Genomic DNA, 18,504 nt, shown 5'->3' with positions numbered 1-18,504 from the left:
TCCCTGCCCTGCACGGGGGCCGGGGCAGAGGGGCTGAGCTGACTCTGGGGCTGCATGCGCATGCATGTGTGCATGTGTGCGTGCATATGTATGCAAGCACTGTATGTGCTCACTCCCGTTGCTCCTCATCCCTCCAGGCCAGCAGTGTCCAATTTTGCAGGCTACAGCAAAATGAGGTCTCCATCTCAGCAGCAGGACCCTCCCGCACCACTGCTGCTTGCCCCAGCCGCTCCATCCCCGGCACTCGCCAAGCACTGGAAGGTACTGATGATATTTATTGAGTTAATTTATTAACTCCCAGCCCTGGGAGGTTCTCACCTCTTCCAGCTAATTCAGACACCCGACTCCTGCCGGAGTTACAGTGATTGCCATTAAAAAGCTTGACATTTACCTTACAACAGTAATAAAATAATAATGCCTAATTTGGTTTACGAGTGGTATTTGCAGTGTTTCCTGTGCCTTGAGTGGGGGATATTGTGAAGATCGCTGCTATGCTGATCAATTATGTCTGCTTAACAGCACTGCTGTAATTCTTTCCTGTAATCATAACCATCTTTCAGTAGAGCTGCTCCAAAGTTTTCCTCTGAAACTGTACTTTTGACAGGAAACGAAAATATTTTCAAATACTCCAGTTTCCAGTCAATAACAAAAGCTTCAGAGGTGAAACTTTCTGGTGAAAAGTGCAGACAGACAAACCTGGTGTCTGCACAGATTTGCTGCATTTAGATTTCCAGAATCTTTCAGATGTCTTCCAATGCTGTCTGTGATTGCTTTCCATTAAAAAAACGGTTTTTCTCCTCCAGATAACCTGCTGTCTTTCACTTGTCAATATAATTCCCTTCTGTTATTGGCCTCTCATATATTAAAACTCACCGGTGTGTTTTACAACCCTGAGCAATTGCTACCGAGTCAAGGGAAGTGGAGGTGGCCCGGGAGCTGCCACGGGGCTGAGGGGTGAGAGGTCCTGCCACGCCGGGGCGGGGGAACCCAAACCCCTTTGCAGGGAGCTGATACACACCAGGGCACACACACCCCTGTACACACGTATGCACAATGCTTTCCCTAAGCTATTCAGCAATTACATTTCTGTGCCATTTGCATTTACCCCCAGGCTGCAGGCAACGGTGCCCCGAGACTCTTGCAAAGCCAGCACCGGACCCGCTAAAAGCAATTTCTTTCTCCATTTCTCACCCTGAGCAAAACTCAACGTGGATTTTCTTTTTTTCAGTGCAATTTTAATTAGTGCATGATGCACTCTGGGTTTTTATGAGAGTAAACAGCTTGGAAAAACAGTACGTGCCAGCTCCTCTACACCAGGGAGCCTCATCCTGTTCAGACTAGAAACTTCATGCTGGATTTCTGAAAGCCTTTCTTAAGATGGGTTCATTTCCATGAAGAAATGGTACGATTTCAACAAATGGAAATTTTTGAACGTAGAAAAAAAAAATAGTCAGGAAATTCCTTCTAGGTCAACTCTGGGGCAAGGCTCTGCACGCAGCAGGCGCGGGATGCCGGAGCCCTCCATGGGGAGAGCCCAGGCTTCACACAGCTTTGCTGAGGGTCCATGCACACGCACACCCCTGCACACATGCACGAACACACATGGGAACGTGCCTGTGCACCTACAGAATCACAGAATCACCACAGAATCATCTGTGAGGTTGGAGAAGACCTTGAAGATCATCTACTCCAACCATTAACCTAACCCACACCCACGCCCGTCCGTATGCACACACAGGCACGCATGCACACGCATGTGTATGCACATATATGCCCACCCATGCCATGTTCCCCCACCCCGCTGGCAGCTCCCGGGCTTCCCCCGCTGCAGAGCCCCCCCTGCACACGTGAGCACGGGCGAGCAGCCCCCCGAGATCAGCAGTGCCCCTGTCCCCAGAGCACGGGGAGGGGGCTGGAAGCCCTTGCACAGCCTGGGCACCTCCAGCCATCCGTGCATGGGCAGAGGTGGAGGGCAGGAGCAGAGCTTAAATAAAAAACCTGGGAGCCTGGATATGGCCGATGGACACCACGCAGTGGAGCTTCGCATGGGCTCGTCTCCAAAAGCGTGGGAATTGCTTGCACCCTGCAAACAGTAACACTGCGGGAACACCCGGGGCCCAGCAAGCCGCGGGGGAAAGCTGGCTGCCACCGTCATGGGGGCGGCAGTGACCCAGCCTTCCCCGCCACATGTGCAGCCCAGAGTCTCTGTAACTCCACCTCGGAGCGGACTCGCGTCCTCGCACACGGAGGAGACCATGGGAGGGACGGCTCGGGAGAGCCCGGAGGACTGCCGCTTTCTGGACGTAAGTTTGTGGCTTGCTTTGCCACCATGCAGAATGATAAATGTCTGATATGCGTGTGTACTCCTCCCTCCTCAAAGCATCAGCAGGCTTCTGGCTATCACTGTTTTGTCATTAATTAGGCAGAAGCATCCAAGGTGCGAAAGAAGACCTGCACCAGATACCAGATCTGCGGACTGCTCTTCAGCGTGCTGCTCATTTCTCTTATTCTGATATTTTTTGGTGTCAGATATCTCTGGAACCCAACACCCAGAAAAGTAAGTAAAAACTCTCTGATCTAGCGTTTCTGAGTGCCGCTTCCCCACAGCTGTCCCTCCCCGACTCACTGAAACTTTTAACTACACCCCGAAACCCAGGCAGCTTTACAAAATGCATTTCCTTAGACCACAAGCATTCATGGGACTTTTAAAAATCTTTGTATTATTCATAAATAGCTTTTACTTTATACAGGCTGTGTTTTTTTCTCTGTCACCGCATTCTTTCCCTAGCTGACAATTACAGGGGATGGGAGCTACACCATGAAGAGTTAAAGTTACTCTTATTTCACCGGCAGCAAATTTTATGACAAGTAAGAAAATATTTTCCATTTCATTTCAATTATCTTGCCAGAAACTGGTGGAAAAGTCATTATGCCACCGCATAAAGAGGAGAAAAAGCCAGGACGCAGTGGTGATTGATTGTCATGGATTATATTTCTTACTTTAATGTGTCTGCAATGTGAGGGGATGGTGAGACGGATTAGCTTTTGGAGGAGCTCCTGCTAACTGGATTGTGCTCGTTTATTCCCAGCTCCCCAGACGGACGCTGCTATGAGTGCTGAGCGTGCCGGGGGCAGCATCTCTGCCCGCTCTGGCCAAGATCTTGGCAATTCTGCAAAACCCCTTTTTTTTTGTCCCATACCCCAAGCAAATTGCTTAACCTTGAAGCCAACCGCCTGCCTAGTGCTCCTCATCCTCCTCCCCTTTGAGTTTCCGTGCTCATCCAGGAGGCCCCGCTTTGCACCCTGGCGCCGGCAGGTTTTGCCGGCTCTGAAGAACGTCTCCAAAATTCCCATACGCAGCCAAGGCAGCTTCTTTCCCACGGTGGCATCTCCTCTCTCTTCCCCTGCCCCACGCCGGAGCCATGCCAGCCCAGCCAGGCTGCCCTCACACTGGGCAAAGGAAGCACCCTGCTTGCCGGAAGCTTTGTCTTCTTATCAACAAATAGAAATAAATGCCCTCCAAAATAAAAGAAAAAGCAATAAAAGCCATATGTGTCTCCAGGCTCCTGCCAAGACGGTTATAAAGTCTCTACTGTTCCTCGAAAAACAGGGTGCGTGCCAGCCGTGGGGGAAAGAGGCTGTTAACCCCTGGAAGGGAGGTTTTCTCTGAGCCAGTGGCTGCAGCCTCAAAAAGGTTATCCAGAGCACCAGCCCTCGGCGCCCTCACCAGTGGGAACTGGTGGGGAATGGAGGCCATCGGTCTTCTGAAAGCACTTCACAACACCTGATGAGTGGGCAAGCAAAACGAGAGGTTGAAGGAAAGCAAAGAAGTTCCTGCAGTGGAGCTGCACACTGATGCTCCCGGCATCTCCACATCCTCTGCAAGTCGTGGGGCAGCGGCTTCTACAGCTGGACTGGGAGTCCTCCAGGGAAAGCGGCATGGGGGAGGCTGGAAGTTCCTAACACTCAAAATTATAAACCAGGGGGAATTAAACTCTTTAACGAATAAAAAAAAAGAAAAACAAAAAAAAAGAAAAACTTCAAGCTTCCTTTATGCAACCAGAGGGTGGAAAAAAATCTTTAAAGAAGACTTGTTCCTCTGAGAGGTGGCCTTGGACACGGCACTGGCCTCTTCACGGCAGCGTCCACACTGGCCAGCACAGCCAGCGAGCGAAGGCAATGAGTCAGCTAATGAGGGGCTCATCGCGGCCTCGCAGGGGGACATATATCAACGATTTGCGAGCAAGTGTCATTTTTAACCCTATAAAACATCTCACAGTTCTCTGAGCAGCACAGAGCCAGCAAAGCCCAAATGGGTTAGCTGGCCACTGCACTGGCAAAAGTAATTCTTTGTAAATGGAGAGGCACTCGAAGGTAAGGTGCCACCCGGGATCCTACCCTCCTAGAAATGATTTATGGCACTGTGAACATTTTGTCAGTCAAAACCGGCGGCCTTCCAGCCATTTTAGGCTTCAGACTATTTTTGCTGTACCATAAAATACATTGACAGCTATATATCTTTATAAAAGCCTCCTGCTGACTAACAGGGGATGCTCATGGCTGCCAAGGCACACATTGCTCTTCTAATTTTTAAGCATGGGTAAAGGTACCTGGCAGTCACCACCGGCACAGCCAGTTCTGCCACCAGGATTCCTCCAGCGGTTGCAAAACGGGGGATACTGATGCTGAAAACCTTGCTAAGAGGCTTTGAACCCCATGATGGGGAGGGTTGTGCAAAGGGGGTTTAGGTTGGGATTGCAGGCAGAACCCCTGCCCCTCACCCGGGCATTGCTGTGGGGCCAGGGTGCTCCTTCCCTGGCTCCACGGCCATGCCGGGCGGTGAGCAGGGCTTTCCCATCCCTGTGCCTCCGTCACTGCCCCGCAACTGTGGACTTGAGGGGTTTTGCACAAGCTCTTTGCTTCCACATGACACAGTTTGTTTTGGGAAGCGAGACTCCCTCAAGGCTCGCCAGCTCTCGCTGCGCCAACAGAATAATTTTTGTGCTTCATATAGCATCTGCCACTACTCATCCTTTAAGGGTCAGGCATCCGCAGAGACTGGAGGGCTGCCGGGCTGGCTGAGTGCAGCAAGCACCTGCGAGGAGGAGAGGGCTGCTCCCCCCGGTGCTGCTCCCCTGGCTCCCTGTGGGGATGAGTGCCGCTGGCTGCTACACCCCAAAGCTCTTCAGCAGCCCTTGAGGAGGTCTTTAATCCACAGGCAATCCCCAATCTTCTCCAGGCAGAGAGGCTTTTACCTCTGTCTTTCCAGGAAAAACAGAAGGCACAGAGATGGAGTGGGCAAGCCGGGGACAGAGTGATGGAGCAAGCAAGCCAGGGATGCAATGGTGGAGCAAGCAAGCCAGGGAGAAAGGAAAGCAATGTCCCTTGGGCTCAGGACTTCAGTCCAGCCTGGGACATAAATAGGTTCATGCCACAGAAAGCATCAGCAAATGTTGAGCCGTGGCAAAGCTCCTGGTGCAAGTGTGGGATGAGCATCTTCACCCAGGCTTGACGCACATGCCCCCACAGTCTGGACCCATCCTTGCCCTCCTTCCCAGCCCTGGCACACAGGAGCTGTACCCAGCGTCAGTGGTCATGCACCCAGCACCAGTCTGCTCGCCCACTGGCCGGCGTGTGAAATCAGGTTGGGGCTGAGTCAACCTCTGTGTGATCTTGGCCCTCACAGGTTTACGACATGGAACACACATTCTTCAGCCATGGCGAGAAGAAGAAGATTGTGATGGAAATCGACCCACTGGCCAGGACAGAGACCTTCAGGAGTGGGAATGGCAGCGAGGAAATCCTGGAGATCCATGACTTCAAAAACGTGAGTGTGGCAGGATTTGTCCCCAAGTTTGTTCCCTGTCTTCCAGCAGAACTGGTGGGACCCCTTAGAACACCTTAGAACATGGGGTCATTGGAGCAAGCCCAGGACAATTTGTTTCTGCGTCAGGGAGAGCAATGCCCAAATGCAGGCGCTCTGGGGATGCTCTCAAAGGAAAGGAGATGTGTATCTACATAAGCTTCCACCAGTATTTAATAGTGGCGTGGTTCAGTTCCAGCAAAATACATCTTAAAAGCAAGACCTAGTTATTGGATTTACCCTTGCAAAGGAACGCAATCATCATAAATCTATCCGAGCCCAGTACATTTGTCTGTCTAGAGAGCATTAAAACCTCATGACAATGTTGTAGGCTCTCTGAAACCTAATTAAAATTTGTAGGGAAATACCCTGTGCAGTGACATATGGCAAAATTTTCAGCTAATAGCCTAGCAGGAACTGGGGGCTGAATGTTCATATAACCATAACGGTCAGATGCTATTCTGCATATTTTTATTTATGATAACTAGAGCTTGTGGTAGTTATAAGGAGAAGGGGAGCAAAGTAAAATTTTATGACTATCTGCCTTAAAATATTTGCAAAAAGCCCAATTCTCCCAAACCATAAAATGCAATATCCCTTAGGAGAACCTGTTAGTACATCTTACCACCGCTGCTGAACAGAGTTTGCACAAAAACATCAACAAGAAAAATATGACTAAATGCTCATCCAGCTGTACCCTCCATACGATGGGGTTATTTATCCTCCCGCTTTGCCCTGACTGCTTTTTGGCGTTTGTTTTGATGCTGTAGGGAATAACTGGCATCTTCTTTGTGGGACTTCAAAAATGTTTCATCAAAACTCAAACTAAAGTCCTACCTGAGACGACAGAGGCCAAGATCCCCGAGCTTGAGGTAGGTGAATAAAACAGGACACCCCTCTTCCCCCGGTGAAACCCAGTCCTCTCCTTGGCACTGGGAGCGTGGCTGCCGTCCCCACCGCCCTCCCATCTGCTCCAGCCTTCCCAGAGATGCTGCAATGAAGAAATAATGAGTTATGATTACTTCATAAAATGATCTTATTTCAGAGGATTGCTTCTGAAAACAACAAGTGGAAAGAGACAGGATTAGACAGCCGATAGACAAAAACCTCTCAGCACTATACCGGAGATCAAGAACAATAATCCTGTTGTAGTCAAAAGGTCGCAAGGCAGCTCAGGATTAGCAGGCACCAAAAAGTCAATCAAATTGTTTTCTCCAAGAATTGAGCCTCGTGTTCTCAAACAGAATGAGGCAGAAGTAACAAATGTAAAAGAGCAGACGTGTTTAAGAAATGTGATTTGGGAAAGCGCTTGGCGTACAGCCCTGGGAGGTGGGAAGCACCGGGCTGGGGCCACCTCCCTGTCCTGCATGGACCTTCCTCCCATTGATGTGCCTGATTGCTTCTTACACCCATTTAACTTTTGCCTACCACATCCAGCCGCAAAGTCTCACCCTTTGCATGCTGCGTGGAAAAAAGTGTTTGACTGCGTATTTTAACCCCTCTCTGACAGCATAACCTGGGGTGATGGCTCAGTCCCTTGAAAGCAGCTGTGCCCCATCCCTGTCCCCATCCCCAAGCCCCTGGTGGTGGCACAGCCCCGCAGCACAGCCCTCCTGCCTCCCCGTTGGCAAGACGAAGGGTGTTAGCAGATTGAATCCCCCCCCCAAGGAAGCCGTTGCAGATAAAACGCCAGCAGGACACGTGTTTGAAACGAAGCGTGGGCAGAAAAATGTCCCTGAATCATGACCCAAATTTTCAGACACCGATTCTTTGATTATGCCATAAGAAGCTAATAGATCTTTTTGGCTACCATCGTAAAAGGGATATGACTTCCCAGGCTTTAGCAGAACATTGCCTCAGGTAGAGAGCTGAAATGTAAAACCCAATGAGATAAATGTAGATTTAAGCTCTAGTCATCTCTTCCCAGAGCCCACGCGCTGTTAGGTCCTTCAGGCAGCCCCTCCCCAACCCCGTGGCTTTCATCAGCGACTCCCAAAACGACTCAGAGTGGAACAGGTTCTGTTGGCTCTTTCCTAAGACTTCCCAAAGCCATAAGGAAAAACTCTATAAAAGAGAAATACAGCTCCAGACACCTTCTGGAGAGAAAAATGCCATTTGCCAGCTTGCTCTATGGGCTACCACCACCAACATATACAACATTGCCTTGGCAGATAGCTCAACATAGACCCATCCAATAATCTTTATATATCTCCCTCCCTAAGTGCCTGCCAAAACACACCATGGACTAATGCAACAGCAGAGACATGTGATATAAATTACAGAATATGGCCGTGCAAAGAATTTCTGTGAGGAATAAATTAAAGTGTTCGATCACAAAATCAGTAGCAGAAGGAGAGAGAAATTAAGTAGTAAGAGCAAAGCGGAGAGGAGATGGTTTAATCTTGGGTTTTAAATGAGCTGGGGTACTCCAGAAGGCTCTTCCAGATGGTGGGGACTGCACAGGAGAAGGCTCTTGAAGCATGATGAACAGAGAGAGGAGAGAGCAGGGTGGTGTTGTCTGAAAGCAGACAGGAAAGACAAGGCTCACGGTGGGTTTGCCTACATGAGGGCCAGCGGGATATTGCATGTGCACCCAGTGAGCACCACAAGCCACAGAGGATGAAGTCCAGCTGCTCTCTGGGAGGGGAGAGGTGCCTCTGGGTAAGCCAAGGGGAGGAGAAGCAGCCAGCCATGGGGAGAGGGTGTCTCACCACACTGGGGTGAAATCTTGCTCTTCTTCCAGGGAGAAGAAATCACAACCACCTACTTTGAGCAGTCCGTGGTCTGGGTGCCTGGGGAAAAGCCCATTCAGAACAAGGAGTTCCTGAAGAGCTCCAAAATTTTTGACATCTGCAGAAATGTAACCATCTACTGGATCCACCCCACGCCAATAGCAGGTACAAGGAGCCATGTCCTCCCCTAAGTACTCATTAGCCCCCTCACCAGGAGCAGCCCTGCCACACACCCATGTGCCCCCTGCCCTGTCCCTTGCTGTGATGTGGTGGGAACCCATTTCCACAACCTTGTTGTACATCTCAGGCATGAACACAATGTTGGTCATGACCACGAGAGAGCATGGCCAGTGTAATAGCAGGGGCTGAAGTTTCTTTCTGCAAAGCGCTTGTCTCTGCCGGCTCCCCACTGCCCTGCACTTTGCAGAGTGGCCACCCTCCTCATAACAAGGCAAAAAACCCCAACCCTTTGTACATGCAAAGCAGCCAGCACTGCTGGAAACTGGGACGCCTAAATTTTCGTCACCGCATGAACATCAGAGCATGAGCAGACATCTGCATCTAAATCACACAACGGGGTTGCCACCTCCAGCTGCTCACTACACAGCCCTCACAGAGGTTGTGGCCTCTGAGATCTGCCAGCGTAATTACCCACTCTCTCTAACCCACTTCTACCCGAATGAGCTAGTTTAAAAACCCCTACCGAGAAAACTCTCTCTGCAATGCAGCGACAGAGACATGTCTCATCCCTGAGCACCAGTCAGCTCACAGCCATCAATGGTCCTGGGGGCAAGTGGGCATCAGAGATCCCTGATGTAGAGGGAGGCTGCTGTCCCCTTTCTGCTTCCTCAGGCCCTGCTGTTAGACCCCCTCTGCAGCTGAGTTTCAGCAAAGGAAATGAATGTCACTGTGGGTCTTACCTAAGCCATAGGTGCCGCAGCTGGGCCTAATCTGCCCCAAGTCACGTCACCTTGCTGAGGCTCTACAAACCCTGCCCACAGCAGCGGAGCCCACCATGAGAACATGCTTCCCCATGCCCACAGCCTCATGCAGGGCATGCCAACACCACCCACAGGGACCCACCACCCATGAGCATGGGGAGAGGACAGGCCATGTCTTCTTTACTCTCTCCTCCTGCCATATTATCTCCCACAGCCCTTCTCCCAGGCTTGGTAAGAACAGGAGGCAATGGAGTGCAGCTGGTTTGCTGGTGGGCTTTTCTTGTACCTTGGCACCAAATTTTGGTAAAGACTTTAATGTCTGCTGCTGCATTTGTCCCCCTGCTCCCTGGTTGCTGACAGTAATGTTTGGGCTCTTCCTGTAGCTCCTGAGTTGGCCAACCTTGAAGGGGCAGAAGAAGAAGACCCTGAGCTGCTCATAGACAACCAGAGCTGGTTGGATGGGGGGAGCGAACACGAGGTGGAGAAGGATGTGCAGCTAGGGCCTAAGCGTCGGGCACGGCAGCTCACCGAGGAGGACCTGCCCGTCAATGACTATGTGAGTGTGGGGAATCGCACTCTGGGGTGCCCTGGCCATGGTCACAGGGTGTCCTGGTCACGTTCCTGGCCTGTCCTGGCCATGTCCCTAGGTGGTCTTGGTGATGCTTCCTGGGGTGTCCTGGCCACGGTCCCAGGGTGTCCTGGCCATACTTCTGGGGTGCCCTGGCCACATTCCTAGGGTGTTCTGCCCATGCTTGTGGGTTGCCCAAACTGCCCTCCCAGCATGTCCTGTCCATGCTCCTGGGGTGTCCTGGCCATGTTGCCAGGGTGCCTTGGCCACACATTCCCCTTGCTGCACTGACACTGGCTCTTCCTGGCAGTCAGAGAACGGGCTGGAGTTCCACCCCTTGTGGGATGAGCGAGGCTACTGCTGTGCCCAGTGCCGCCGTGCCAACCGCTACTGCCGGCGGGTCTGCGAGCCCCTCCTGGGCTACTACCCCTACCCCTACTGCTACCAGGGCGGGAGGGTCATCTGCCGGATCATCATGCCCTGCAACTGGTGGATCGCACGGATGCTGGGCAGGGTGTAGCACCCACCGTGCATCACCCAGCACTTGGGTGCTGCCTCATGCCTGCCTGCCGTGTCACCACCCATCTGGTTGTGTCCTGACAGAGCTGGCATACAGGTTGTTACCTGCTTGATTGCTGGTGAGGTGCTATGCCTGTCCCCCTGGCATCCTGCACTGCTCCCACGGGGCTGGGGGAGGCCATGCTCGAGTGCATCATCACCACGCTGAGCAGCAAGAGGCAAACAATAAACGTCTTGTATGAGCGATTGCAAAGAAAATGGAAAGTCGTTTAGTCTCAGTCTGTGATGCTTAATGGGTCTGAGAAGTGATCTAATTGCTCGGCTGCCTTGTCACGAGCATCCATAACTCAGGTACCGGGACTGCCGGCACTCGCCTCGCTGGGAACGTGCGGAGGTCCCTAATTTGCTCCCTGATGGAGCTGGTAGTTGTTCAGCACATCCCGACCCTCTGCTCCGACGTGCTCTGATGTGCTAGGTAGTTACTAGTGACAGCCCAGGGATGGCACCAATCCCCTGAGGAGCGATGTGCAACATGGCCATGTGCAGGCAAGGCAGAGGCAGGAGCAGGCACAAGGACTCCCTGGGGAACTGGGCAGAGGGAACAGAGGTACAGTGGACCCCATGTGCCATCAGCTGTTCCCAGTCCTGTGACCAAGAAATGGGAAAAACCTGAGCTGCAAGAAACAAAGTCCTTGACACTGCAGCCACTCTGAGCAGGACACTGTCTGCAGCAGTGCTGAGGGCTAACAGCCAAACTCCTCCTGCACAGCCTTGGTGCTCAGGCCAGCCCCCAGGTTCCAGCTCTCATCCCAGGGACCTGGCTATTGCTGAGGACCTTTGACATCCCGGGGGTGTCACCAGGCAAAACCCTCTCAGCATCCCCAAGGGAGTACACGCTGCCATGGCCAGTGCTTTCCAGGGAAATGCCTGGATGGACAAGCCTGCTCAGCCATGCGCACAGAGGAGGGAGCAGAGGTCAGGCTCTGCTTGCTGCCACTGTGCCAGGTGCTGGCTGTGATGTCCCTGGGGCTGCCAGGCCCTCCCTGCATCCCTGTGGCTCCCACGGGGATGTGAGCACATTCTAAGGGCAGTTCCCTCCATCCCTGTTGCACTGACAATGTGGTTAAAACATTGGAACACGGTGCAGCAGAGCTCCCTGCATGGCATCCCAGGGGACACCAACCAGCCTTGGGGACACCAAGCATTTCTGACAAGTCCCCAGAGACATTTATCCCCCTGAGAGGGGAAGTCTGAATGCTGTGGAGATGTTTGAAACCCACCCAGCCACAGCTGCTGCAGGAAACCAGAGCCCTGGGGCCAGCCAGCAGTGCTGGTGTCCCAGCTCAGTGGGTCCAGGTGGGTCACCAAGGTACATCCAATGCCTTTGCCAGGACAGCAGGGTCCCAGGTCTGCCTGGCATCTCCCCCAGCATGTGCCTGTACCTCCAGGACATCACTGATGTCTCTCCAAATTAAAGTGAGGTGTCTACATAAGCACTATTTAACTCGATAAAATCTGCACCCTCTGATGGCCACAGTGTCTGGTGCTGGCCATGGGGATGAGCAGGCTGGACAGGTCTCCGCACTACCCAGGTCAGCACAGAGTCATGCTGGGTTTCCTGCATCAGTTCAGAAACCATTGGGCTCCCCATGCCTTCCTCTGTCACACCCGTCCCTGCCCACCCGGCATCACCTCTGCCCCGGGAAGTTGCTGCCTGCAGAGCCCCTTGCAGGCAGCACTGCCCAGCCCAGCACCGAGGCCAGCCAAAAAGGCACCAGAGCAGGGTCACCTCCCTCTGCACAGGCTTTCTGATGAGGATGGGTTTATCCAGACCTGGCCCTGCTTCTCACGTGTTCCTGCCCTGTCTCCATCCATCCATTAATTGTCGTCAGCCGATCTCTCCAACCCGGTTTCCATGCTCTGACGCACGCTGCCTCGCCATCCCGACCCAGGAGGCTGTCAGCCAGCCAGGCGCTGACAACAGTCTGATTTACTCACCCGGGTTAAACGCAACAGAAGGATTCTGAGTGTTTCCTTTTGGGTTCCTCTGTCAGCAGTGAGGCTGCCCCATACCTGGCCATTTGCCACACCACGGGGCAGTTTGGCTGGGGTAGCTCACCCAGAACCGCAGCAGTGTTTGATGGAGGGCTGATGCTGACGCTGAGGAAGGGCCACCACTCCTACCTGTGGCTTAACCCCTCCTTTTACACCTGCCTCCTCACCGAGAGCAGGAGAGGCAGTCCCGGTAGCCAAGCAGCTGCTCCAAGTTTGGTGACTGAGACCCAAAAATCCCCCAAGATCGGCAGGAGGGGAGCTTCACCACACTGCTGCTGCACTGTGCTAATAAGGCAAAGACTTGCTAGTGAAGCAGCCCAAAGGTGAGCAGTATCAAATGAACACAGCAGCTTAAATCCACGTTTCTTGCCCTGGGGAGAGGCTGGGGACGCAGGCAGCTCCAGCACGCTGCCCTGCCCTTTGCCCCAAGCGAGCAGCCAGCCATCACAGCACGCACGCGTTTGCACGGGGCTGAACTCACCTGGCTCCTGGGCTGGGATGCTCCAGGCCTTCTGCTTCAGCACTCTTACACAACCGCTGTTATGAAGAAAATTCAATTACAGAAGTTATTTGTAAGCGCAAGTGCACCAGTGAGCATAGGAGAAACACGAGCTGCAATGGTCCAGAGGTTACCGGCTGGCCCGGGGCGAGCGGATTATCTCCCGGGGGGGGAATTGCTGCTCTTTGCAACGACTTGAGCAGAGGAATTTCCAGGAGATGAAAAGAAAAGCTAAGGCAGTTTCATAGAGTAAAATATCTTAATATTTATTGTGTCTCAGGACAAAAGAGTTCTACTCAATACACAAAACGAGTTAAAGCAGCATATAATACTGACAATCAAGTCACAGCTGACTCGGTGCAAGGACACCTACCAAGGTAAAGGCACCAGGAGCTACATCACCAAACCTCACTACAGCTTACAAAGGATCACTACAGCCTGTACTTTAAAAAGTACAACTATAAAAAAGTATATAAAACCCAGGGCAGGGATGAGAGAGAGCTTGGCAACAAGCCGAGACCTTGCTGAGCCAAGGGCTTCCAGCAGACAGGGCTGTGTTTTAACAGGGCAGCAGTCCCATCTCGAAAGCAACCACATCGAGGGGCTGCCAGAGATGAGGGGAAGCATCACTTTCCCGATGGAGGCACCAAAGATGAGCACTGGGCGTCCAGCAAGGCTGCCAGCACGGTCGGCTCGGCACGGCACTCGAACGTGCCGCGAAGGAAAGAGCTGGGGGCTGCGGCGCCCAGAGGAGCGTGCTTGCTGTAACCACTGCAGCTACACTAATTATCGCACGCGGTGGCACAGCAGAGTAGTGTTAGGACAAGTCCCTGAGCGCACCAGGACAGCTGCTGCACTCGTTTCTATGAGCTAGTTGAGAAGAAGATCAGTCAGTTCAAAGCAAGATTTCACGAAGTGGCATCCAGAGGAAAACTGGCAGTGGTGGCATCCTCCCCAGCCACAGAGAGCATACCCTGCAGTGCACAAGACAAAGCGTTAACAGACAAGGCTGGATTTATAGACAGTTTAAAATGACACAGCAGTCTTCCAGGTGCCCTCTATCCCCACACATGGTACCCGCCACCGTGCTGAAGGTCCCCAGGGGAAACCAGGCAGCAGAGGCAGCCCACCGAGCTCACACCGCTGGACAGACATACCTGGCCACAGCCACAGTGTGCTGGGAGCCAGCTACACCATCTCGTACTGATTGTTTGTGATGTACTGGGACAGGCAGCAGGCGAGAATGATGCCAACTAACTGAAAAAGAGAAAAAAAAAAACCATACAAATCACAGGTAGCCAAAACCAGGATGAGGCATTTTAGGGAATAAGCCTGACCAATTGCTCCAGAGAATTAGTTTTATAAAATCCAAGGATGGACAGTGGGATTTACAAACCACAACATGGGCTGCTGCGCCCTGCTTCAGACTAACTGAGAGAGGCTGAAGAGGAGGATCCTGGCAGGCATCAGGCAAACAAGCTCCTCACAAGAGATGCTCCACATCCTGTCCTCTTACATTTTGCTTCATGAAGCATGTGCTATTTTATGGTAATTTCAGAGATTACACAGATATCAAGAGCGTCACAGCCAATTACCCAGCCACTAGAGAACAGCAGCCACGTCTCCCTGTTTGCAAGGACAGCGGGGTAGCAAGGTTGCTGGTTTTGCATCAGCATCTGAAGGACACGCTACTGTTAACACGACATGGTCTCCCAGCCCCCGCACAGACATTTAGGGCCAGATCCTGCAGGAGTTTGACCTACACAAGCAAACTCAGAGGCACATTTGCATGACAGGTCCCTGCTGGCCGCACAACACAGCAAGACTTGCTGAAAGAGCGATAAAAGCCAGGAACTGGTTACAGTTCCCAAACCTGGCATCAGCTGAGATAATTTCGCAGCTGGGAGTGTGCAGCTCACTGTGTGTGTGTCCGTCACGTCTCGGTGACCCCACGGCGAGCACAGCCCAACTGAGGAGGAGAGCGGGGTGAGCACAGCAGCGCGGCTCCAGCTCTGGGGCTCTCCCAGCCACAATTAAAAGCACTTGGTAGCACAAGCTGCAGTCAGGGGCTGTTGGCTCCCACCTCTCCCCCAGCTCAGTCCATCCGTTAAGGAAACACACAGCAACACGCTCATGACGGGAGAAGTATCTTGGCAGGGTTCCTTCTCCCCATGCTGGCGCAGTCAGCTGGTGGTCCCGGGTGGCAGTGCCTTGAAGCTCAGGCCACAGCCTCTGCGTGCTGGATCAACAGGGTAAATTCAAGCCCCTCCAAAATCAAGACCAGTCGAGCTCGCTGTGCAGCTGCTTAGTGCCGAGCATGCAGCAAGCTTCCACAAACCAGCTAAAGAGGGGATGGCCACACATCCTGCAGCTCCCGCTACGGTGCGTCGGAACACCCTCGGCACCTCGGGAAACCCCGGTGCGGCATCAGCGCGCCCAGCGTGGCGGAGCTGGGGGCAGGGGCCTCTCGCTTCCTGCCGGGATAAAGCCTGCCGGGATAAAGCCTGCCGGAGCAGGGGCTGGCGGGCGTGCTGCTGCTGCAGCTCCCGCAGGAAGCGTCCTACAGGATGTAGTAACGGAGAGGTTGGGGAGTGGGAGCAAGAGGATGCAATCGCACGGTAAGGCAATGTGTGGGGTGTGAGCTGCCAGCACAAGCAGGGCACTCTCAGGGAGCAAGCCACACAGAAGTGATGCCAAAATGCCTCCCTGATAAAAAGGGAGGTTGGTGGGTGCAGATATGATCCTGCCAACAGCAGGGAGTTTGCCTGGCACAGCACAGGCTCCATTTAGTTTTTCTTGAAGTCAGTTGTTACAGATAGGAACTCTTCTCAGATAACCTGGACTCACAGAAACAGAGCCAGTCCTTCAGGCCTGGGTTTAAGAGACTGGAGACGGCACAGTGGTGAGATTAAACCCAAGGAGAATCTGCAGAATAGCTGCTCCTCCCTGCTTGAAACAGGCCGTGCCTTTTGTACACACACCAGACTTTGCACAGAAATTAAATACCTCTGGAGACATGCTAGCTTCACTCTGCACTCCCCCTGCGCCAGGCAAAGGGAGATTTACCTGGAAGCATGCAATGCCAAAGGAGATTCCAGCCACAACACTCATTTTTGACTCCATTGTCGACGTCACCAGGAAAAAACAACCCTGCAGAGGAAAGTGAGCATGTGAGTCCAGTGCTTTTCACCCTCCGGGAGTACAAACCAGCACCTCTCCAGAGCACTGGCAGCTCTAGAAGATGTTCCCACATGGACAGCCAAGGGCTTCTGGCTGCCACCCTCCCACTTGACCTCAGCAAAGTCATTTCCCTATCAGCACTGCACCCAACCAGCCTCCCAGCCCAGCTGCGGTATCAAGGGGAGCACTGGGTTGAGCAAAGTGACTCATCAGAGGAACGCCCCTTGCATCACCCGGCCTCCCTGCCCGATGAGGTCACCCGTGCTCACCGCTGGGGTCAGGACTTCGCACGGCTGTGCGGAGACGTCAGCACTGCCGAAACAGACTTTACTGGGAAATCACCTCCTTATTCCCATGTTCTCCAAAACACACAGCCCCCAGCACAAACACTTGGGTCCAGCTGGTCCCTGACCTCCAAGGAAGGAGTGGGGGGGCCCTCAGACATGAGAGGGTTTGTTCCTCCATACCCTTCCCCTCCCTCTACCCCACAGGAGACCCTGGGTATCTGCAAAGAGAGAGCAGTTCTTTCAAGCCTCCCAGGGAAGGGCAAGCCTTTCTCCACACACCCAACTCTGCCCTCCCCACCTCCAGGAGTGGCAGGGGGATTTTTCTGAGCTTAACTTACATCCACAAACACTTTCAGCTTTGCTTTGCTTGGGTCTTTCAGATCCTCCTCCGAGCAGTCGTCCTGGCTCTTGCAGCAGCTCCGGGGGATGCCCCTCTGGGTGAAGTACTCAGTCCTCTCCCAGTCCGAGTAGTTCTGCACCCCACAGCAGTGCAGCTGGAGGGGGAAGTGCATTTGGGAAGCACGGTCACACCAAGGTACTGACCCCCTAGTCCCACCATCACTCCCACAGCTCCCCTGCCTTCACATCTCCAGGAACTGCCCCATCTCACCCAGCACCTCCTCCCAGACTCAAAAGCCCTCGGTGCAAAAGGACCCCCAGCACCACGCTGGGGATGCCGATACCACAGGGGGTCCCCAGGAATGCCCCGGGGCGAGGAGAGTGTACCCACCCACCACCCCAAAACCACCAGCCTGGGGCACTCACAGTCCTCTGGATGGTGTCGACGGCCTCGCTGTGCCGATCCGCGGTCACGTTGTAGTCCCTCAAGGCCAGGTTAAGGTTACTCTCAAAGTTTGTCTTAATCTGCAAGAGAGAGATCTCTGCAGCGGTGCCGTCCCTTCCCGCGTGCCGGGACCCGCGGCCCCGCATTAGTCACCTCCCGGCGATGGCAGGAATGACTCTGGCCGTGGCCAGCAGACATTTCCCGGCTACCCAGGCAATTAAATGCTGTATTAAAGGGCAGGCTGGGATGCGCTGGGGCAGCAGGGGTGCTGTGTGTAATAACAAGGACCTGCGCGGTGCCAACTCCCCCCTCGAAGCAGGCTGCTCCATGGCACAGGAACCCTCAGAGGAGCTTTAATTACAAAAATTATTGTAGAAGATAGACCAAAGCCAGAAATTAAAGTCCATGGCTAGTTCAGGGGCAGCGTGCTGTGCCCAGCAGACCGTGCACCCACCCTTGTCCTTATGGGGACCTTATGGGGACTAAGCTGCTCTTTGGGCTGTTTTAACCCCATTTTAACTAAACTAAGCACCGCTTCCAGCAGCACCTCTGTCCTTCCCATGACATCTGCAACTGCACTTGGGTTAAAACCAGCACCAAACTCGCTCCACAGTATCGGGAGCCAGCAGCTGCCACCCAGACTCACCTCATGCCTGAAGACGAACCCAACAACGGCGGCCACCAGGACGATGAGGAAGATGAGGGACAGGAGCATGGCGTACTGCGGGCAGAAAGGGCGGGATGGGACGGGTGGACAGGATGGGATTGGGATGGGATGGGGAAGGATGGGACGGGATGGGGTAGGTTGGCACTAGGAAAGACGGGACGTGCCGGGATGGGTCAGGATGGGTCGGGACGGGATGGGACGCCATCCCGCCCCGTCTGGGGCCACCCACCAGCTTGAGCATCCAGGTGCTGCCGCGGCAAGTGGCGAAGCAGCCGAAGGTGCCCAGGAGGACGACGACGGTGCCGGCGCCCACCAGGACGAAGGGGACGTTGGTGGCCTTCTCATCCAGCAAGGAGAAGTAGACGGCCAGGCTCACCCTGCCCCAGACGCCCACGGCCAGCAGCACGAT

The 18,504-nt window shown here is 53.4% G+C and overlaps 2 protein-coding genes across 2 annotated transcripts; one reads left to right on the top strand and one right to left on the bottom strand.

Moving 5' to 3' along the window:
• Positions 1-2,109: 2,109 nt before the first annotated feature.
• TNMD (tenomodulin) lies at positions 2,110-10,878 on the top strand. Its single transcript, XM_026848568.1, has 7 exons — positions 2,110-2,303; positions 2,423-2,557; positions 5,687-5,827; positions 6,634-6,735; positions 8,607-8,760; positions 9,920-10,092; positions 10,415-10,878. Exons 1-7 carry the CDS (start codon positions 2,154-2,156, stop codon positions 10,622-10,624), a joined length of 1,065 nt encoding a protein of 354 aa, XP_026704369.1. The 5' UTR covers positions 2,110-2,153; the 3' UTR covers positions 10,625-10,878.
• A 2,544-nt stretch (positions 10,879-13,422) lies between these two features.
• TSPAN6 (tetraspanin 6) lies at positions 13,423-18,451 on the bottom strand. The gene is made up of 6 exons (XM_026848877.1): positions 18,325-18,451; positions 17,410-17,508; positions 16,983-17,138; positions 16,244-16,327; positions 14,335-14,434; positions 13,423-14,151 (listed from the first exon to the last, which is right to left on the bottom strand). The coding sequence occupies exons 1-5, from the start codon at positions 18,334-18,336 to the stop codon at positions 14,366-14,368; spliced, it is 420 nt and encodes a 139-aa protein (XP_026704678.1). The 5' UTR covers positions 18,337-18,451; the 3' UTR covers positions 13,423-14,151; positions 14,335-14,365.
• Between the last annotated feature and the right edge of the window lie 53 nt (positions 18,452-18,504).

Source organism: Athene cunicularia, assembly GCF_003259725.1.
Source record: "Athene cunicularia isolate RWA chromosome 4 unlocalized genomic scaffold, athCun1 chr4_part3, whole genome shotgun sequence".
Classification (NCBI taxonomy): domain Eukaryota; kingdom Metazoa; phylum Chordata; class Aves; order Strigiformes; family Strigidae; genus Athene; species Athene cunicularia.
Note: the sequence above shows the minus strand (reverse complement) of the source record. Positions and strands in the feature narration are given on the sequence as shown.